Genomic DNA, 23,688 nt, shown 5'->3' with positions numbered 1-23,688 from the left:
GGATCATTGTTCTGGTATAGAGCATCTGATTTTATTAATATTTCTTTGTAATAATCATAATCTTGATCTGCATAGCTGCCTGGTCTCTTCCTAGTCATCAGTTCCCACAATCCAGGTGTGCCGGGATATTTAACAAAACCACCTCTTTCTCCAAGATGAGATTCTGAATATACAATCAGATCATCTCCCATAAATGTTACTCTGAAATTGCCAATTCTATGTATGATGCTACCATCACGCTCTGTGTCAGCAAATAAGCCAAAAACCTCATCTTTGTTGTCTTTAGGTGTGCTTAAATATTTTTGAGCAAGAAGACCCAATTCAATAGGATCCTGAGTAGCTTCAATTCTTCGAGGAGTAACAGGACTAGGTGTATGAATACTAGAAAGTGGGGTGATTGGATAATCTAATATGTTCCTTGCAGCTACAGGTACAAGCTCTGTGATCAAATTTTGATTTTGCTCTGTAACAGTTTTGATATTTTTACCTAATTCACTAATAGCATCAATAATAGGCTGTTTTGTTTGCTTGTGTTTTTCATAAATTCCTCGGTTCTCTGATTTCCATCCCTTAAATCTTTTTACAAGATAATCTCTTAATTTAAGATCATCAATGATTGGCCTTTTCATGGTTATTTATATATGTTTCAATGCCTAGAAAATTGTTAATTTTATTTCTGTATTTGCCAGTATTAGGTGTTCTTGTCATATCAATTGTGACAAACCCATAACTGTCCTGGTTCCAGCACCTACTGCAAAACTGACACTGACACAGAGCGTGATGGTAGCATCATACATAGAATTGGCAATTTCAGAGTAACATTTATGGGAGATGATCTGATTGTATATTCAGAATCTCATCTTGGAGAAAGAGGTGGTTTTGTTAAATATCCCGGCACACCTGGATTGTGGGAACTGATGACTAGGAAGAGACCAGGCAGCTATACAGATCAAGATTATGATTATTACAAAGAAATATTAATAAAATCAGATGCTCTATACCAGAACAATGATCCCACACAAAAAAGAGTCAAGTCTAGCAGTGGAGCAAAATACAACAATTTAATCAAGCCCATATGGTCACAAATCAAGACAGGTAGTGGAATCAAACAATACAACACCCTGCCTAAAGAATTTGTCTGGGTTGATGATGTCAGGAAACTTGTAGATAGGTTATTGGTGTTAGCTGGGGAGGAAAATGCTGGCAACCACAATTTTTACAATGAAAAGGTTGGAATTATGGACATGATAAGCACCAAATTGTCTAATTTTATAGTGAATGACACTAAGGGGATTGGATATCTCATAAAAATTATTAATACTCTACCCCCCAAATTTTGGAATATTTCTGAGGGTCGGGGGTTGGTTAATGACATTATAAACAAGCTGCCATTTGAACTACACATTCCAGGCTATCAGTATTGTGGTCCAGGCACAAAATTGGACCATAGATTAAACAGAGGGGACCCTGGTGTTAATCCCCTAGATGCTGCTTGCAGAGACCATGACATAGCATACAACACACATTCTGATCTTGACAAGAGACATGTTGCAGACAAGAAATTAGAAGAGGCTGCATTTGGTAGATTTGTAAGCAAAGATGCTTCTTTAAGTGAAAGAATAGCAGCATTGGGAACCACCATAGCTATGAACACCAAACAAAAACTGGGGTGGGGGTTGTGAATATGTATATAATAAACCTACAATGAAGGCCAAGGGTGTTATGTATTAAGTACCTTATGCAGGTCTTAAATCTCTTAAAACTATTGATAGCCTTTTAACCAAAAAGCAGCGCAAGAAAAAAAGCTCTTGTATTGCCAAGGGACATGGTATGAAATTGTTGCTTAGCACCCCCCAATTAAAAAAATTACAGCAATCAAGAAAAAAATCACATGTGGGGGTTTCATATTTACTATCCCGGCCATCTTAGCTGCTCTCGGTGCTGTTGGGAGCTTGGCTGGGGGATCAGCTGCCATAGCAAAAACAGTAATAGATGCCAAGAAAAATAAGGCAGAATTAGATGAGCAGAGGCGCCATAACCTGGCCATGGAGAAACAAGGCAAAGGTGTTAAGAGAGCCATGAATAAGTTTAAAAAAAACAAGAGCCGCTTACAAACCAAGATATTGAAGCTTTAATCAAGCCACTGGGCATCAAACATTTTAGAGGTGTGTACATGTCTGATTCTTTACCAGAACAACCACTCAACAAAGAGTGTGGCATTGTTAATTTGGATAAGTACAAAAATCAGGGCACTCACTGGATCTGTTATCTTAAATATTTAAAAAATGAGGCATTTGTGTTTGATTCATTTGGAGGTGTTCCACCTGAAAATTTAATAAAATATCTAAATTCAGCTAATCTTTATTACAATAATGCCCGTGTTCAAAACTTCAAAGATGTTAATTGCGGACATCTGTGTTTATCTGTTCTTAGATATATGTCTCAAATAAATAAACCATCAATTGAAAATTTTCAAAAAGCCCTGTGGTATTTAAAACATCATGGGGGTATTCCATCTCACCAGCCAAAATTCAATATTGAAACTCAAATTACATGATGATATAGTATATCCCAAAACAATAGCTCTCAGAGCATTTTATGGCATGTACTTAATCCCTAATATTACACACCACAACAACACAATTGCAGTAGGGGATCAACAAATTGTCATCACTCCAGGGCAATATACCTAATCTATCTACTCTAAATGCTCAATTACCCAGAGGTACAGTATAAACTCAAAATTCTGTCACTCACAGAGTAGAGATTGTATCTGCTACAGAAACAGTGGATCTGGGTACTATAGGAGAGCTGTTAGGCTTTGAGAACAACACAAAACTTGAAGCGGCCATCAAACACACTGCTATTAATATACCTAAATTCTTAGCCATAGAGACTCTAAATATTCACTGTAATGTGGCCGAGGGTATGATCACCAAATCAAATGGCATAGGCACTCACAAACAAACTGGCATCATTGCAACATTTAAACCTAATTCTGAATTTATGGAGCCAATCATCTACACTCCATCCCCAATATTATATTTTCCTGTGTGCCATAATAGAATAGATAACATTGAATTGATGGTCACTAATGAAAAAGAAGAATTAGTTGATTTTGCTGGAGCCACAACAACTGCAATCATAGAGATTAATATTTAAATAAAAATACATACAAAAAAAAGTGGAAAATATTGAGAGTTATGAGCTACAATCATTCCCCCCAAACAGGAGGACATTTGCAAATTTAAATCAACCCAACACAGAGATTGAGGTTGATCTTGATGTAGGGGATGGCTTTATACACCCCCACAGAGCAGATCTATACATCAAATTTGATGTTGTAAAGCTCGATGGTACAGATTATCCGGCAAATTCAAATATAAGATTGGTGGATAATTTTGTGCCGCATCTGTTCTCTGAAATTGAGATCAGAAAACATGGTGTTGTTATAAACAGAGTAGATTATCCCGGCATTACCTCCACAGCTTTGGCCACACTAAAATTATCCAAAACCGAGGCTTCTTACTACAAAATAGGTGGATTTGAGGCTGGTGATAAGATATTATCTAAAAACCACACAGTGCTGTTCCCGATGCGCCTGTTGCCAGGATTCTACTCAGATTACAAAGATATTATGTGGAAGGGTGGTTTAAGAATCACATTTAGAAGAGCTGCCAATGATAATAATGCTTTGATGAGGTACAGTGCAATAAACTCTACCGGGGCAGCTCTGCCTAATACCCTACCTGATGAAGGCAAATGCATTATTCAGACTATGGAGCTAAGAATCCCGGTTGTTGAATATGAAGCCAGTTATGCTCTTAAATACAAAGCAGATATCCTAAAAAATCCACAGGTACCTTTACAATTTTATACATATCAATGTGTACAGAAGCCCGCCACTGGTACTTATTATGAGTTTGATGCTACAAATTCATTCTCCAGTATACAATATGACATGCCGGATTTTGTGGTGGTACTGTTTCAGACTGGAAGACACAATAATCAGGAAAAAAATTCAAGTAAATTTGATAGCTGCAACATCAAGAACATATATCTTTAAAATGGCAGAAATGAGGTGTTCCCTAGAGAAAATTATAATTTAGACATGTCCAAGGATGATTTCCTCAAATTATATGAAGCATTTACAGCATACAAAAGGGTCACTACTGGCAATACTGACATGTATTACACACCAGATGAATTCAAAGCACAGAGACCCATGTTTGTCATCAACACTTCAAAAAGGAAACAAGTTGTGGTTAATGACAGGACAAACATTAAAATTATCTGTGAATTCCACGATACACTCCCTGATGACACCATATGTAGTGTTATTCTTATAGGTGAAAAATCATATGTTTATGATGTAAGAAATGAGAGAGTCACCTTGCAATTCTAGAAAGTTGAACCTGGTGCCCAATTGAAATATTGAGCATATTCCAGGTAACATATTAACATAACAGCAACAAGTATTTAAGCATATATTACTGTGTAAGCAAAAGCTCTTATGAACATTTTTGGCTTAGTTTTAAGTGTAACAAAAACAATATCAAGAAGAGCATATTTTTGACAAGTTTAAAGACAACAAAACTGAGAGGTTCAGCCTTTGCACACATGGCCGAATCAATCTGAGGTGGCTCATCTTTTGTACACTAGGATTCAAAATTCTTTAGATTTAAATATGTACACACATGGCCGATTGGGCTATATGCCCCCTTTTAACATAGTTTTAAGTGTGGGCAAATCGGGCTGTTAGGGTTCTTCTTTTCTACACTAGGATTCAAAATTCTTGGGGATTAAGAGCATATCACAGTTGAGGAATTGGGGAATAAGAGCATCTTGCCATAGTTTTAAGTGTGGGCAAATCTGTCTATTGAGGGTTCTTCTTTTCTATACTAGAATTCAGAATTCTTAAAATTAAGAGCATATCACACTTGAAGAAATAGGGAATAAGAGCATCTTGGCATAGTTTTAAGTGTAGGCAAATCGGGCTGTTTAATCAAATGACCTCTTCTTTTGTACAATTTTTGTGCTCATCCTATAGCCAATTACACTACTAAAATTAATATTGAGTGTTATGGACAATTCAAGGGGATTACAAGAAATTCGACTTATCAAGGAATTCGAGATGTTGAGGTTCGAATTATGAAGGTTCCAGAGTATCACATTTGCGATGCAGTATGGAGGATGATCTGCCAACCATCTGTGGCGCATGCAGTTCAGATTAGAGAGAACAGAAAATTCACTATGACACTTTCGCATATTTTTCACAAACTTTACAGTTACTTCTTCACAAAATTATATCTAATAAATCTCCATGCTAGGCAGCAGATCCATAATGATAACAAGGTCAAAGAAACTGTTAACACATGGTTTGAGTAACGAACCTTATCATTCTACAATGAAGGGATACAGAAACTGGCACCATGCTACGACAGGTGATAACTATGTTCAATAGCAATGTGCATGAAATGACAATAGCCGTATGTACTCGGCACAACAGTTGTACAACAGTTGGGATGCTACCACAGTGGATGCACTTACAGCTAAACTCTCCCAACTCACTTTCCCTACGCTACTTTTCTTCAACTTTGTTGTTTCAGAATGGCTGCACTGCAAAACGTAAGTGTGCATGGTGCTCCGTGGAAGTGGAGGGATGGAGGTGGAGCAGACTTCACCGTGGCGGAGGGGAAGGTATGCGAACAATAAAGTTTCTGGCCGAAGGGTCTCTTGTTTGTAGTCCCTTCATATCTGTTGGAAGAAGTACCAGAATTTCTGCGCGGTGCGATATTTACTTGTTTCAGCCATCTATAGCAGACGGATTTGCTACTTCTCAACTCTTCGGCCATCGCAACACAGAGAAGTTTCACCACCTATCAGCCAACTTAGTTGTAAGAGTTGAGTCGGAGTAGATATGGCCAATATAAATGGTTCAGATATATTCTTAACAGAGCATCAGAACTTACTTTCTGGATAACCATCGTATATTATCCTTCTCTGTGCACCTGCCTTGTTAATTTCTTTAGCTGTAATTCAAGGGTCTTTAATATTCATTCAAAATACTCCAAAGGATGGTCCTTCAGTATCATGAAAGTCCAATTAAAATCATGAAGTGACAAATGAAAGTTCAGGTGACATGACTTTTTTGACACACTATTAATCTCTCAATCAGAGAGGCTACCTTCCCTACATCTATCAGGGTGACTCACCTTCATTGCATCCAACACTGGGTCGTACAAGTCTGGATAACCAGGAAGCATTCTCATGAGAGAGTAAGTCACTTTGACTATTATCTGAAGGCAATGATCACTAGAGTCTGAATTTTCATTCTGCAGTGCTGTTGTCAGCGATGGAATTTTCTTCACAATCTACAAGAGAAAGAAAAACACTAAAAATAAACGGAAGAGTGTGTATGTGTATGCATTATGTATTTATTTTGAATTCTTGCACTATTCGTTGGCGGTGGAACAGATTAATCACGTCACTACAGGCATACCGGTTTATTGATAACATTGCTGAGTTTATCGATTCAATATTTCTATGAATAATCTATTGGTTAGTGCAATATTCTGCCTCTCTTTTTTCAAATTATATTTATGAATATAAATCTATAATTCATATACCATGTTTTTGTAAAGTAAATGCTCAAATGGGACGTTTTCTTTTGTGAAGAAAAATGCATTGCACTCATGTGATTATGTATGTGTATATTAATTACGGACATTACTGAACTTCTGGATCAGTATAATATCGTTATCTAAAGTAACAACTGCATGTTGCAACAGTCCTTTGAAAGCCACGACCAGCCAAGCGACTTCTCTCGCATTCATCTAACATATTAACAGTGAACAAAATGCAAAATGTAAATATGAGATAATATTAGTTAATATTTTCAATACTGTGTTTTAAATTTCGAACCAAATAAACTTTTTTGAGGTTGGAAAGAGAGCACTCAGTAGCAGTCCACCTGGAGAAAAGCAGATTAAAACATAATTCGAATTCTACATCGAATTAATTACAGGGTGTACATACAGTCCAGTAACACTTTCAAAAATTCATTGTAAAGAAACTATTAGCATTACTAAGTGACAGAGCACATTAGTTGAACGAGTAGTCATAATGTTTTATTTTTTCTCTCTCTGTAGTTCCGTTTCTCACTGCTAGATGATGGAAAATTCAATATGGTGCTTTCTGGAGTTAAAAATTTTGTTTGCTACATTTTGATAAAACAAAGAGTGCTGCAGATGGTGAATGGAAATTTAGGAGCAAACACAGGAAAGAACCACCAAGCAGGAAGGCAATCTAATGTTGCTTTGTCACTGAAAATTAACAAATCTATGAATTCATCATCTCGCTGCTGCAATTCACAGCTAAACTGTTAATGCTTTTCTATGTCTTGGGGATATAACTTTTGGACTAACTGCAGTCAGTAGAGTTGCATACACATTTGTTTTATGCAAAATACTCCACACAGCCATTTGTGACATACTCTGCTCACATGAAGCTCTAGGTGTATATTTTCTCACTCGTTCAAAGTCACCTTCACTCATGCCTGGCCGACCACTTATTTCCTTTCACACAAGCACCCGGTTGTAAGAAATTTCCGATGCCATAGATGGCCTTCCTGCTTGGTGCTTCTTTCCTGTATTTTCTCCTATATCTCTGTTAAACATTTCTGTAGCATTATTTGTTTTATCAAAATGTAGCATGCAGTTTTTTTCAGTTCCAGAAAGTGCCACCTTGAATATGCCACCATCCAGCGGCGGAAATGGAATTGCAGGAAACAACTGCAATATATATATATAAAAAACTTATGACTTTACTCGTTCATCTAATGTATTGTGTCACTTATAAATGTTAATAGTTTCTTTACAATAAATTCTTGAAAGTGTTACCAGACTTTATGTGCACCCTGTATTAAAAACAAATTTTGAATCAAAATTATTTTATAACCAACAACTCTCAGTGTAATTAAAAAAAGTGGACAGGCTATGATTTAAACTTACGTCGTCTCATTCATTGAAAAAATCAAGGTTAATTCCTTGATTGATTTGGTGTTGTAAGTCCACTTTATGCACAGTAAGGCTATAGGGACTGGACCTACAGTTTTAAACTGGGATTTGGACCTACAGTTTTAAAGTGGGATCCGAAGCACTAGGTGCCTCCACCGGGTATCAAACCTGGGACCTCTTGACTACAAGGCGACAATGCTACCTACCGCTGGACCATTGGGGAGGCTATAACAAGCTTAGAACTTGTGCATTTTACCAACTACTCTACAAGACAAATGGGAAGCCAGTGACTTGAAACATGACTACAATTGCACAAATTACCACTTTCTTACATTTTCGCTGCATATGCTGAAAAATACGAAGTTTTGCGTTGTATACAGTATTTTACAAGGTACTGCTAAATATATTTCACCTAAACTATTTGTTATTATAGGTCTCTGCGTTCAGACTTGACAGTGATTTCCTCCAGGTGGACAACTACCGAGTGCAATGTTTCCATCCTCACAAGTTTCTCTTCTTTACTAACTTTTCCGATAATTATGATCAGTATAGTTGGACTACAGCTCTTACTTTGATATCTTTCTAAAACTTAGAACAAGAAAGTGAAAATTAAATATATTAGCTACAAATCTATGTAGAAATGAAATTCAAAGAAACTACAATTTTGTACCAAACTGAGAATCATAAGGACGACAGGAACAAGTTTTTGAACTGAATCCTTTTGCGGAGTGGAATCACAAGATTCGAATTCAGACTTGTTTGTTTTGCGATTTTTTCTCTTGTAGACTCCAAAATGCATGTAAATTTCAGATGTTCTACAAAATTCTCGAACATTTTTCTGACAAGCCAAATTCCCTGACATTTACCCCTTTTCCGGGTTTTCCAGATGCGTAACAACCCAGCACCGCCTCCCCCACTCATTTATTAATCTTACAATTAGAAATGCTTCTTCTCAACAATGCACATTGTGTTGCTAGGATTCTTAACTGGCAGAATTCATATCTTTGATCCACCGTAAGCAAGGCAATATGAAATATAGGAGTACACAGAGTCACATCAGCCTGTTCATACAAAGCTGTGCAGTGATTATTTGAAGATTAAGAGATTTTATATTGGAAGCACTTACAAGTTTTTGAAATATCTTAATCTTTATTGCTGCCTCAGAGACAGAAATGGAGGGAGGGGGGAGGGAGAGAGAGAGAGAGAGAGAGAGAGAGAAAGAGAGAGAGAGAGAGAGTGAGAGTGAGTGAGTGAGTGAGTGAGTGAGAGTGATTGAGTGAGTGTGAGTGGGTCTCTCATTTTCTCTCCCACTCGTGTTATCAATTATATCTTAACATCTTGCATGTAATTATCGGATAAGTTTCTACATAATGAAATTATTAATAATAACTAAGGCATAGCAAATAGTACAAGCATTAGAAGGTATTGGTTGCGATTTAATCAGTGAAACAGGCTGATTCTCTTCTTGAATCTGGGTGTCTCACGTAGTCTGCAAAACGCCACGCGACACTATATATCCTGGAAATTTTGCAACAATATCGTGGAAAGAAATGGAATTTGTAATTAAATCATTATTTCATGTGAATTTTTAAAAAAATGAAATCCAAACTCTGGTATATTGTAATGATACAGTTCCACTGGAAAACTTACACACACGTGCCAAAAGTCATGCGATAGCATTATTCAAATATGTATGTGGGCTAGCATTGCATAACAGGTGTATAAACAGGATCGCACAACAGGTGCATAAACAGGATCATATAACAGGTGCATAAACAGGAAGAGCGTTATCAGTGCTTGCAGTTGTAATCTTGTGAATCTTGCGATGCATCTTCTAACGTGATTACCAGAATTATCCAATTTGCAACTATACTTTCCAAATAATATATATTTTAAAATTGAATTTCAAGTCCTCAGCGCTAAACTGTGTTTCCATAATATATATTATACAGGGTTTCCCATGTTACTTGACAAATCGAAATATCGCGAGAAATGCCGTAAGCGCAACGTGTTGGTTGTGTCTCGCAAATGCAGTGGCTGGCAAGTGTGTGAGGAAGAATATTGTGGCCTAGAAGCATTGTGCTCGCGCTCTCAGTTGTCAGTGATTGTAATGGTCAGTGCAGTGTGACAGCAAGGAGTCGAACGATACAGTTAAGTGGGATATTCAACATCATGGATTCTTTATCGGTAGAAGAAAAAAATTGAAATGATCCTTGTTTATGGTGAATGCAGAAGGAACATCGACGATGCTGTGACCCTTTATGCGGAACGTTTTCCTGACAGGCTACGATCGCGTTCTTCGTTTGTTCGAGTTGCGAAACAGTTTCGTGCTGAAGAAAGTGTACAACCTACAAAAAGTGTTCGTAGAGCAACTGCCACTGGAGAGCATAATCAAATTGCAGTCCTAGCCGCAGTGGCTCATAATCCCAGGCGAGTAGGAGAGTAATATCATCGCAGTCAGGAATTTCTCGCAATAGTGTTTGGAGAATATTGAAACGTCACAAATTTCATCCCTTTCCGTGTCCATGCATCAGGAACTTCATGGCGACGATTTTCAGAATCGAGTGGTGTTTTGTGAATGGGCACGCGAACAAATACTAGTCGACCAGCAGTTCTTTCGTAGAGTACATTTCTCCGACGAGTCAACATTCACAAACCACTGTCAGGTTAATCGTCACAATATGCATTATTGGAGAGTGGAAAACCCAGATTGGTTGCGTGAAGTTGAACGTCAACGTCCTTGGTCGGTTAACGTGTGGTGTGGAATCATAGGCGACAAACTGATTGGTTCCTATGTTATTGACGGTACTTTGGGCACAAATATCGAACGTTGTTACATGAGGAATTACCGACATTTCTTGACAACGTAAACCTTGCACTGCGACAGCACATGTGGTTCCAACATGACAATTCTCCAGCACATAATGCAATAGTAGGACGGGAGGAATTAAACCGCATGTACACTGGCGAACTTTGAAAAAAGGTCTCCCTCCTCTTAGTTAGATTGGAAGGTAGTTGGAAACACTTCATTACTCCTGTATTGGATAAGAAAGTGGGGGAAGGCAGTTGCAGACAAGGCCATCACTACCTTATGCGCACGTATACTTGTTTCCGGAAAGCTTTCTGTTGGAGTCTTGTTAGACATGATCTGGGCAGTTTGTGGAAGATTTTTGTGTTCCTACCCTACCCCCCTCTCTGTGTATGTGTGTGTGCGTGCGCACGCCGACACCCGTTTCTTTTTAAGTTTGACGTATTTTTATTGCATCGACGAATTGCTGTTATGGCTGGGAATGAACCAGGTTAACAATGGGCAAATACAAAATTATAAAAAATAACAAAGTTCCTGGTATGAGTAGTTAGTAGTAATAAAGATTAGGTAAGTTCCTCGTGCGTACAGCAACGTGCCACGAAGGCACATTTAGGGGATGTGGTAGTAGGGCACCGCATATTCTCGAGTTCGGCCATTTTGGAGGTGATATGATGAGCACCACTCTCCAGCCGCCTTTTTTCGCCAGGGTTGTAGTAGAAATGAGAAAGTAGAAATGTTTTGCATTCTGCGTATGTGACAGTATTCTTTGGATATTAACATCCTAACCCGCAGTTTTTTCAGGATAAACTAGTTGAAGGCCGCGAGTGGTTCCTGAGAAGTAATGAACATATCACAGAATGCGTACTAGTTTAGCTCACGTTTCCTGGGGGGAGGGGTAGAGAATGATATACAAATTTATTCTACGAATGCTTACGTCATTGTGACCATGGAGTATATTTTGCAGACTAATGAGGGTCTGGCGTCTAGACACAAGTCCAGTATAATGGTCTGTGGAGTTTGGCTTGTGTCCTACGTTTGTGTATTTCCTTTCACAAATTTCATCTTAACACACCTTTCATCCTTATCTATGTGATTACTCAAAAGTGGAAGAAAAGCGAAGTAAAATAAATAAATCAATTGGTCATTGTGTCCCTGCGTTTTTCAATATTTCTTCCTGATCGAAAATTAATGTTTCACCGATGTAATGCATCACTATAGTAATGTGAATTATTATTTTCCGTCATCATAGTGTGCTTAATCATTCCTTAAACCATAGACTTTAACGCTGTTGTCCTTAGTGTAAACGATCTTAACTGTGTGGAAGTTTTTATGTAGGCAAAAAATGGTTAAGAGTAAATCCCAATTGATTGTTAGAAATTTAAAATATTATAACTCGTACGTGACGCATATTAACTGTTCTTAGTTCGCTGTCAAGGAACGATTTCTCCTAACTAAAAAGGATTCCGGCCTCCGTGGTAGAGTGGTTAACACAGCTTGTTTAAACACCGCCTTGGCATTGTGTTTATTCTGTTTTCATTGTGAGTGTCCCTTCATCAATTTCATCATTTCATCGCTCATCCTTATCGTCGCGTTTAGGCAAAATGGCAGAAAAGGTAAGTAAAATAAACCAAATCAAACATAAAAAAGAAGCTGAAGGAAAAAATATTCCATTACCAAAAATAAAATATATAAATATAGAGTAATTACTTTGTTGACACTGCAGGTTTTTTGGCAGTGTGTAGCTGTCTTAGAGTCGTATGTTCGAATTAGCTGACCTCAAAATATACGAAGAGTGAACGATTAATGGAAATGGGGATGCACATTTCTATTACTTTAGTAAGCGTTCAGTCGTAAATCCTGTGCAAGGAAGGGTTCCTGGGACATGAACTAGGTCGACGTTTACTTATAGCGTTACGAGGGTATGGATTTCTCTCAACAAGTGCAACAAATGTTTATGGTCATGGAAATTATTTATACAATTTGTTTGAGTAACGTCGTTTTCTACCTCTTGAAATTAATGGTGACTGGAGATGAAAAGACACACGTTGCAGATTGTAACGTGCTTTGAAGACAGAGGTCTTAAGTTCGAACCATGATTAAGGCATGTTTGACCTATCACATCCATGTTATCAATTGGTCAATCATTCTCATCGCCACGGATTAACCAAGAGGCAAAAAGGCAACGTAATATATCCTAAATAGAAAAAAATACAGAAAAGGGGCAAGGAAATGCACATATTGTGCCGAGTCGATGTTGTGTGTTGCAAGACGGAAATGTGGAACTATTATCGCAAGAGCACTTTCAATTATATTAGGGCAGAACCATATATCACACAATACAGGTGAAATTGTAGTAGGTTTAGGTGAATTGTTAATCTCCCTAAACTCTTAAAATACTCTAATATCAGGTTTTTTGTTCCACTTATTATTTCAATTTTGAGGGTCTTCATGGCCGATTGCTTTGCATACTTCTCTATGAAACCGGAGACCCTATGTTCGATTGATTGATTTATTGATTTGCTTTATTTTACTTTGCTTCGTGTCCCACTTTTCGCTATGTTGCAAATATGGGGGAGGCCTCCCCGATGGCGCAGTGGTAGCATCGTCGCCTTGTGATCAAGGGTTCCCGGGTTCGATACACGGTGGAGACACATAGTGGTTCGGATCCCACTTTAAACTGTAGGTCCAGTCCCAATTAGCCTTACTGTGCATAAAGTGGACTTCAAACACAAACTCAATCAATCAAACTCAATCAAATATGGGGATGAGTGACGATATGATGAAATTGATGAATGTACAATCACAAATCCATGCCCAGGCCAGGATTCGAATGCGGGACGCCTGGCGTCGTAGCGTGATGTGATAACCACTCTGCCACTGGGGCCGGCATCTATTTTCGAAGCGTGTGTAATATTTAAGAGCTTATTGTGTTCGTTCATTTTTTCTGGTCACTCCAACATTCGTCCTTATCGTTGAAAGTAAACAAGAGGGATATAATATGGTTGTAAAAATAGCAAACTTACCACATGTCTGTCACGTGTCGAAAGAAACAATTTTCTTTGCTCGTTATCTTTTTATATTTGTTTTAGACCTAAGAAAAGAAACGAAAAAAATGAACAACCTAAGTTCATTCATGAAGGAAATAAATCGCCAGCTCAGAACTTGATTTCTTGAGAACTCAAAATGGACAACAAATATTTCTTTCGAGGCCGAATGAGCACAGAAAGAAACGCTGTGCTAATTCCTTGACGTAGGTTTTGTCCAACACATTTTGTTCCATCGTGATAGATAGATGGCGCCATCTGTTCGCCTCTCACCATCGGAGTGCTTGTTTTTGGTGAGTCCCCTCGCCTCTCACCATCTGGGTTCTCGATGCAATTATTCCATGAAATGCTCGAAATGATGTCCTCGAACTTCAATGCATTTGTTGATCTGTTGTTCAAATGATTGAACACAACGCAGACGTGTATCTTCATCAATGTGTACGCAAGCATTTCTTATTCGTTCGATCATGTTTGCGCGGGTTTTTAGCACATCTTGATGAACACGTTCTTTCAGATATCCCCACAAAAAGAAATCCGGTGACGTAAGGTCTGGCGATCTGGCAGGCCAATGCACCGGACCGCCTCTACCAATGCAACGACCATTGTACAGTGTAAATCTTTAGTAAGGCCTCACTGAGGCCTCACCTTTTACAAAAAAAACAACAAAAAAAACGATATTGAATTGGAAACACTGCAGCGTCAATGCCGAAACTCTATGCAAGATAATTAAGAGCTGCACAGCTGTCAGTCGTGAACACCACACAGAAGAGCAATGTTAACCCTGAGTAGTATTTTCGGACGTCGAATTCGGATATGCAACAAGAAATAGGGGTACCCATTTAACATTTCAAGGTTGTCCCCTGTCCCCCCCGGACAGGGGACAACCTTGTTCATTGTAGCGTAGGTGACTTGCCCCCACAATACTATAATACTTTCATATGGAACATTTTTTTCGTTCGATGCATATTTCTCGCGATATTTCGATTTGTCAAGTTACATAGGACACCCTGTATAACTTACGTTGCAAGAATTAAAAGAGCACAATTTAACTTGTTAAAGTATTATTTTACTTTATAGAAGCCGATAGAATGCATTCATTCATTCCCTTATTTTGGACTTAACAGCATTTATGGCATCTTTTGTCCATTACAATATACGTACATATAAAACCTTCATTACATTTTAAAATATCAGTCTTTCCCCCCTCTATTACATAGATATTAGACTCGCGTACTTTCGACGTGGCCTCTGGCCACGTCTTGTACGCTCCCATGAGCGACCTTCGGCCACGTTGTGGGCGCAATCATGTTGTAGATGGGGTTCTTCAAGACCACCTGACCTTCAGTGACCTTTTGGGTTCCTCCATGCTCCTAATGTCGTTCAAAATGTCAGCATGTATTAATGGAGTAAGGAAAACTAGTGAGTACGGTCGCTTACTTGAAATTTTTAAAACGTAACGTTGTGTGTGGGCTGGGCTCTAATAATTTTGCAAATATTCAAAGCATTAATGTCTATTTTCAAAATAATAAGATGGGTGAATAATATCTGTTTCGAAGTGGATAGTTAGATGTTTTATACATACGAATTCAACAGCGACATAAAATGAAAAAAGCAATATCTACTTCTTTGGTCATTTTTACTGTTTTATAAAGATACGTGCTCTAATGTACGTGTGCGTGCATGTTCTTTTTTAAAGTTATCTAGCATCGTCTGTTTCCATTGTCATGAACAACTAAAGTATTACATGTGTAAACATTTTAAAAAGGCCATGATGGAACTACTTTTATATTGAGTAGTAAGTTGTTACTCTTTATGTAACCTTTGTACTGAATCATGTAGATGTCATTATTTTTTAAAGCATGTTTTACTACATATAGTTGATGTAGTTGACTTTTGTGTATGGGCATAGCGTAGCACAACTGCAGAGGAAACTGTCTCCTGTACATTTGTAGTGGGCTCCCAATCACAATACTAAACCTAAACACTATTCTTGGTATGCCGAAGTGTTGGTTGTCTCCTGGTCGCCGCACCCTGATCAACCGAGGACTTATGGCCACAATATACACTTTGGTACCGTTCAGTGAACGTATAAGTATTGAATTTATCTCATCCACATTAGAATTATGCGTACAGAGGATAGCTCTCTTGGCTGAACTATCTTTGTTTGCCAATACTTCAGGGGGGAAACAAAGTCAATTAGATTTTCCAAACAGGTTTCCACTTAAATGTTATACATAGGAATGTCCTTACCGCAGGCACCATGACTTAAATTGTCTTTCCCAATTTGTATCAGAAATTGAGAGTACTCTTCTTAACCATGAGTTATTTGTGGTGTGGTCAGCCTAAATGTATGTAATATATCCCACACATACGAAGAGAGTAATGATACTGATACAATATCAATTTCTGATCTGGAATTCGGTAAAACAGGTGGAATTTGACGAAAATCTCCTGCAAAAATAATTATTTTGTTTCCAAACAGCCGCTTCTATTGCATCAGATCACGGATAGATCTTTTCAGTAATTCAACTACGTACCTATGAGTCATGGGAGCCTCATCGTAAATTATTACTGTGGACTCCCGAATAAGCTCTGCACGTTGGGAACCATTGGCGAGACCCCAAAAACCCGTTCCATCACCTAGGTCTAAAGGTACTCGAAACATGCTGTGAGCAGTGATACCTCCCTCCATGTTCAATGCTGCAATGCCAGAGCTAGCCGCACAGAGAACCATCCCATTTTGTGACCTTATATATGCTGCTATAACGTGTAGCAATAACGTTTTTCCGTAACCTCCAGGGCCATCGATAAAAAGTGAACGACTGCAGTTTGATGATGAACTACTCTGATTTGCAATATGGTCCACATAGTTAAACACGCAGCGTTGTTCTTCCGATAATTTAGGTTTCCAATATTCTACAAAGGTCCTTAGCGAGGATGAATTGTACATTTATCTCTCCCTTCCGAGCTCAGTAGAATTGTCTTCAACGTCTGGTAGACCATGATCTCTCAAACAAGTCCCGTGGCGGCGCAGACCCTGTTCAATTTCGATGAGCGCCAAATTGTATGCACGGAAGGGAATATTATGAATGCTTTCCAGGAAATCTTCAGAGAGACAGTGTTGAAATTCTTCCCACAAATCTGAAGCTGGAGCACCAATATTGCAGAGTAAAACGAAGAAAGAGCGCATGGTGTATGCAGTCATAAATACTGATGCTTCAGCCATTGCGTCTCTATATTCCTCCTGGTTGTTGATAAGACCCAGTGCTCGGGCTGCTTCTTGAAAGATGGAGCAACACTCTCCTCCTCGTCTAATCAGGTCTCTAAAACTACGGCATGCGAATCTAGAAAGCAATATGCGGAGATAATACAATTCTCCTCTGTTAGGAGCAACCCAGAAAAGACGAGCAACCACAGTACCCTGCACTGAGAAAAAAGTCTGGTTGGCTGCAACAAATCCTAGTTACAGCAACCAAATCCCTTGTTTGTTATACGCGAGCAAAACGTGAAGGTTCAGAGTACAAAATTATTTGATTGACTTAATCTTGTTCATCCAACCAAATCATATGTTTGTTGTATCTAATTGGGTCCAGTTCTCTGAACAAGATGCTTGGTACCATCAACCAAATGAACTTGTTGGCAGTAAAGGTTATTTTGTTGGAATTATTATTAAAAATATTAAAAAGCGTGAAATCCTGGGGACAGGGGGGATTTCCCCCCACAAACAATTTTGTCCTGCAAAAATCCAGTTGGCAAATGAACTGGTTTGTTAGTTTATGAATACCTGATGTGTATGTTTGTGTGTATATACACATATGTATAAAATAATACACACATACTTATACGTATAAGGTATTTATAAAGTAGCAAACCATTTCCTATACCAACTGAATTTTCGTAGGACAAAATTGTTGGTGGGTTGAAAATCCCCCATCCACCAGGATTTTACACTCTACTTTTTAACATGAACTATGATTATATATAAACACACACACACACACACACACACACACACACATATATATATATATATATATATATATATACATATATACATATATATATATATATATATATATATCAATATCATAATAATAATTCTCACACACACACATACATATGTATTTGTGTGAATTAAGTTTCCCCCCCCCTTCACCAGTCTTCAATGATTTCTTTGCATCCTGAAGTAAAGTAATTCCCTGTTAATTACAGCGGCATGCTGGTGCAAAGGGGGCATGGATGGCCCGCATATATATTTCCTTTTTATCTTCGAAAGTGGAGATGTGATCAGAACCATGCTGTAGTTTCCTCGCAAAATCGCATACCCTGATAACCAAAACCAGGTGTCCTGTATGGTAGTTGGACATCCTACTGACTGGACCAACATTTTAAACAAGACCACCGGTTACAAAGGACATAGGAAATCTACACTTAATGCTATGTACTTAGCTAAAGAAATGGAACTTTATTTTTCAGGCACTGCCTTGTGAATGTTGCAAAGACAGATTGCAATTTCATTATATTTTTTGCATTATGTTTCGTAAAGGCATATTCACCATAACTACAAAATCTATATGGTATATTCCATTTCTTCACACTGACATTATAGACAACAAATAATACCTTAAAGTATTATTAACCCTAGAACACTAGCTTGTTCCCATATTACAGTGTAACCTAGAACACTAGCATGTTCCCATATTACAGTGTAACTAGCACTACATAAATTTTACTTACATGAAGCAATCTATTTTCGACACAACCTCTACATCATTAAAACAGTGTGATGATTCCTTTTGAAAATCAACTTTTGTATATTCCTTATATTGGGGTTTTATTTTTCATTTTTAAAAGTATAAACATGGTTTTATTAATTCTAGTTTTTGGACTTCTAACCACTGTTAACTAGAATGAATAAATCACCACTGATTAGGTACAAAGAAGAATGGTTTTATTAAACATATAATATTTTAAAATAATGTCTTGATTGTCAATCCAATATGTACATTAAGAATGAAGGTGAAAAGTTGAAACAATGAAAATTAAACAAAAAAAATATTCATAACACTGTAAATAAGGAACGAATGCAATATTGTAATTCTGCAAGAAAATAGTGCATGCTTCTAAACTTTTTTTCAAAATCTAACTCTCCAAGTCGAATTTACGAATGTCAAAATTATGTGAAAGATTTTTCTCGTTTTACTAGAGCTACACAAAATTGACATTGCACAACATAACACACAAAATCAAGATGATCAGCACTTACCTTCTCCTTATGTCTGACAGACTGGTCAAGGCACTTCTAGGTGGAGGGACGTGTATGTGAGAGGTAGGGAAGGGAATTTAGGGAACGCCACATGTAAATTTTACATACACTAGTGTTTTATGGTTACACCATTCGATATATGGAAAAAATATAAATCAGCCCTAGTGTTGTGTTCAAAGATAAAATGCAGGTCACCCTTTGTCACACAGGCAGAGTGGTGAGATTGATTGCAATGGAAAGAGCCAACATGTGGTCGGAAGTTATTAAATGTTAGGAAGGTGGGTGGTTTTGGTTATTTTTTGCGTGAACTTGTGCTTGCTGATATTTAATGATGGCTTTTGGAGCAGCAGTAGTCAAGTAGTTGCGAAGCACATGGCAAAGTGTCATCAGCTCACAAACCTATCACATTACACACAATACATACACAATGATGTCTCGCATAATGAACGCAATCCATTCCAGGACAGCATGTGTTAAGTGGCACACTGTGTTAAACCAGATTACTACAGGAATAATTTTAGTCTGTTCCCAAGCCAAGTTCAAGACCTGGAAACATCATAAAAAAAATTAAAAAAAAAACTAGTAAAGGAAATACAGAACACACCACCAAGGCAGGAATGTTGAAAATGCTATGAATTTACCAAATTATAAGTTGTAGAAAATACAGTACGTACTGTACAATATTTCTAGCCTGTGTGCACACGTTTGTTATGTGGGATGTTCACTGTGTGAGCAACCTCTTTATTTTTAACATGCATCGTAATATTCAATGAATGATATAGAGAAAGGGAAGAAAAGTATGAATACTTCTTTAATGATAAGAAGTTTCTCAATATGTTTAAATTTGGATTTTCTTCCACCATTACACTACTCCAGTGCACAAGTATACAAATAAATATTAACGCAGGGGGATTTAAAGTTACAGCAGTTGCACTACATTGCTGTAAAAAGTAGTTGAACCACAATTAAAAAAAACATTTTAATATTATATCATCAATGATATATGCATGAGAAATAATTAAGGCACATATTAGTGTTCCAAAATGTCTGCGAAACTTGCATGCATTTTAGAAACTTCTTTTACACGTGTGAGCACAAGCAGTTAAATAGGTGCCACAATGCTTAAAAAAACATACCACACAAGCAATTTAAGAGTACCAAAATTCTTCTTGCACATGTAGCAATTAAACATATTGATGTGGAACAATAATATTTTTATTAGGAATAATCAAGTATCATGAATTTTTTGTGTACATACCCACACATACACTACATATTAAAACTTTTTTCTACACATATAAAAAGTTCTTCTATAGCAGATTTCTGGAGATATTCTAAGGATGAAGTACAAGAGTTGTTAACGTAAATATTGATTCAATGTTCCATCTCCTCCTGAATCGAAACATGTCTGGTTACTTTTTCAGCTGGCAATCCATCAAAATAGGAATAAAAAAAATCCTCGACTGTTTCAAACAGATAGTGCTCTCCAGTGGATTCACGGAAGGTGTTATTTGCTAAGAAAGAAAGAAAAATATAATAAATAACAGAGTTAGCTGGTTGGTTGGTTTATCAGATCAATTAGAATTATAAAATTCTATGACCATCAAACATGTTGAAAAACATTCTGAACTTGCAGGTAAAGAAATATTTGCTGCAGAATGTATTGTCAAAATAACGTTCTGTAAAGTATACACAGTGGTTCGAATCCCAGTTAGGGCTAGTCCCAGTTAGCCCATGTGGAATTTGCAACTTTTTTTGTATTTATTTAACCAAAACTGTTTTCAAACTATCCTCTTTCTTTTGTATGTGCAGTGGATGTACGAGTGTTGCTCGGCAAATTAACCATAACTATTTCCATTGATTTTTTTTCTATTGCACCATGAGTGTTTTTAACTTGGGTTTTCACCTGGTGGTTGCAGTGTTTGTCAGCAGCTTGTTTGACATGTTGTTTCAATTTTGTTCCTTGAAGGTCTCATTGTCTAAAACAAAGAATAAACACGTTCGGGGAAAATTTGCTTGGGAATACTTATACATCAGCAGCTTGTTTGACATGTTGTTTCAATTTTGTTCCTTGAAGGTCTCATTGTCTAAAACAAAGAATAAACACGTTCGGGGAAAATTTGCTTGGGAATACTTATACATCACACTCAGTGTCAGCAATTAGGGGGGGGCAGTTGCCACCCCTCCCACTTTTCATCACTTTTGCCCCTTCACTATGCTAAACCTTATGTATACCATCTTTGACCCCCCTCAGTTTTGGCACCTTTCCCCCTTGGTTTTGGAACCAAATCACCGCCACTGATCACACTGTACATATTGCTTCCATTGTAGCTTCTTTCTTATAACTTACAGTTATTACAAGCAAATGAACATATTTCTTGTCGGAAAGTTTGGAGGCAACACACACACACACACACACAACCTGTGTGAGACACTTACATTGCAATAAATGTGTTATTGCTTGCAATTACAAAGTTGTAAGAAGGAAGGTTGAATAATACTTAAAATGCAATATTTTACATTTTCTAAAAGTGAACACAATTTGTGCAATACCATCCATGAGAGGGAAATTAAAGTTACTCTCTCTCTCTCTCTCTCTCTCTCTCTCTCTCTCTCTCTCTCGGTGTGTGTGTGTGTCTCTCGCTCTCTCTCTATGGTTGTTAAATAGAATAGGAAAAATATGTGCTTATGTATCTTGTGCTTTATGATTGGTAATGATGTATGAACATCATGCTTTGAATCTGAAAATTTGGTTCCAATAGAGTACTTAAGCAATTCATTCCCAACATTCTATCAAATTAAAATTAAAATAAAAAATAAAAAAAATCATATTCTCGATAAACACAGAGACTTAATATTATGTAGGCCTGCTGGTAGTTTCCGATTAAGGTATTTTGTCCACTGTATAACTATTCATGCATATTTATGTAATTACCTGTGGGCATCAAAAAGTTTTGCCTGTTGAGGTATAAATTGTTTAATAATGGAAAGATTAAAACATTGATCATACATATAGTTTGCTTGTAATGTCCTCTACTCAGAGGTACCCTTACACATAGTTCCCATCTCATTCGATGCATATGAGCGAGCATTTTACCTGGGCCTCAAAAGAAGTTTGGAAAAATTCTACAGAACGCTCCCTGTCCCACTGTTGACCAATGTGATAACTTTATGAAACTATTACATCATAAAAATATAGTCAGGAAATAACATTTGGTCAATAAGAAATAGCAATGGAAATACTGTATACACCAGCAAAAAATGGGAAAACGAAGCTCCTGGGAAAGATAGATGTGTGTAGCACCCAAATAACAAGAAACCAAATCAACAACAGAAAAGCATAAATATTTGAATTGTACAAAGTATTGAGCAGTTTAAATTGTTTATAAATCTTTCCACTTATTCCCTTACAAATAAATGATATAAGTAGTGGCCGCGGTGGCTCAGTCGGTAACGCGTCTGACTACCATGCTAAAGGTCCCGTGTTCGATCCCCGGCCGGTTCAAATCCGGGAACTTTTCTAACGATGGAAGCGGCCCCGGCGCCCACCCAGCGTCGAATAACATGGATATCTGGGGGAAACCCTGGGGGGTAAAGGCGGTCAGGGGCGTGATGCTGATCACATCACCCCCACTCACGACCGGATCAAGAAAGTGTGGGGCGTTACCCCCACACCCCCTATACGCCTTCATGGCGTGGTGCTATGTACAGGGGAACACTTTACCTTTTTATAAATGAGATAAGTACTTACCAATATACGTACATGTGTATGTGTATAATACAGAATGTCCACAAAGTCCTGCTACCGTTACCATGAAACTTGACTTATAAACTATATGAGATAAATACATGCAGTTTTTTGCAACGTGTTGTACAGCTCTCAAAGTTTTATTTAAAATTACAATAATTCAACCTGTTCGAGAACTTCTGCAATCCGTGTACGATTAGTGACAAGATCTGGAACAGGGATTTCGTAGACATGATCCTTGACGTTCCCCCCAAAGGAAAAAATCCAAGGGAGTAATATCAGGGGAGCTCAGTGGCCAGGAGATTGGTCCATCGCAGCCAATCCATCTCCCTGGTAAATGTCTATCCAAAAGGTCCATCACATCTAGAGACCAATGAGGAGAAGAAACACGGATTGCAGAAGTTCTCGAACAGGTTGAATTGTTGTAATTGTAAATAAAACTTTGAGAGCTGTAGAACAGGTTGCAAAAAACTGCATGTATTTATCTCATATAGTTTAGAAGTTAAGTTTCATTGTAACGGTAGCAGGACTTTGTGGACACCCTGTATAACTTATTATTGTTTTTGATTAAACATGGAAATTATGGTAAACAGAAAATATAAGCATAGCCTGTATATACATAACATACCGATAACTACATAACACAGGCTGGAAAACCTATTATTTCGTTAATTTTTAATATATCACGTCGCACATTATGAAAGCGAGGGAAATAGATGATAATTACGTAATCCTCTCTACATGCATGCTATTTTACTATTGTACGTGCTTTTTGACCTTTTTGGAGGGTTCGGTATGGATTC

At 37.6% G+C, this 23,688-nt stretch overlaps 1 protein-coding gene across 1 annotated transcript in view; it reads right to left on the bottom strand.

The window, feature by feature from the left end:
- Nucleotides 1-16,563, bottom strand: part of LOC145978136 (uncharacterized) — an 87,705-nt gene extending 71,142 nt beyond the window's left edge. The window contains exons 1-3 of the mRNA XM_083110577.1: nucleotides 16,409-16,563; nucleotides 14,145-14,259; nucleotides 6,216-6,374 (exon numbers count right to left, since the gene is read on the bottom strand). Of these exons, the coding sequence (XP_082966703.1) occupies nucleotides 6,216-6,374; nucleotides 14,145-14,259; nucleotides 16,409-16,563 (429 nt within the window). The remainder of the gene's footprint in view (nucleotides 1-6,215; nucleotides 6,375-14,144; nucleotides 14,260-16,408) is intronic.
- Between the last annotated feature and the right edge of the window lie 7,125 nt (nucleotides 16,564-23,688).

Source organism: Lepisma saccharinum, chromosome 24, assembly GCF_977018435.1.
Source record: "Lepisma saccharinum chromosome 24, izLepSacc3.1, whole genome shotgun sequence".
NCBI classification, from domain to species: domain Eukaryota; kingdom Metazoa; phylum Arthropoda; class Insecta; order Zygentoma; family Lepismatidae; genus Lepisma; species Lepisma saccharinum.
This window is presented reverse-complemented; position numbering and strand designations above follow the sequence as displayed.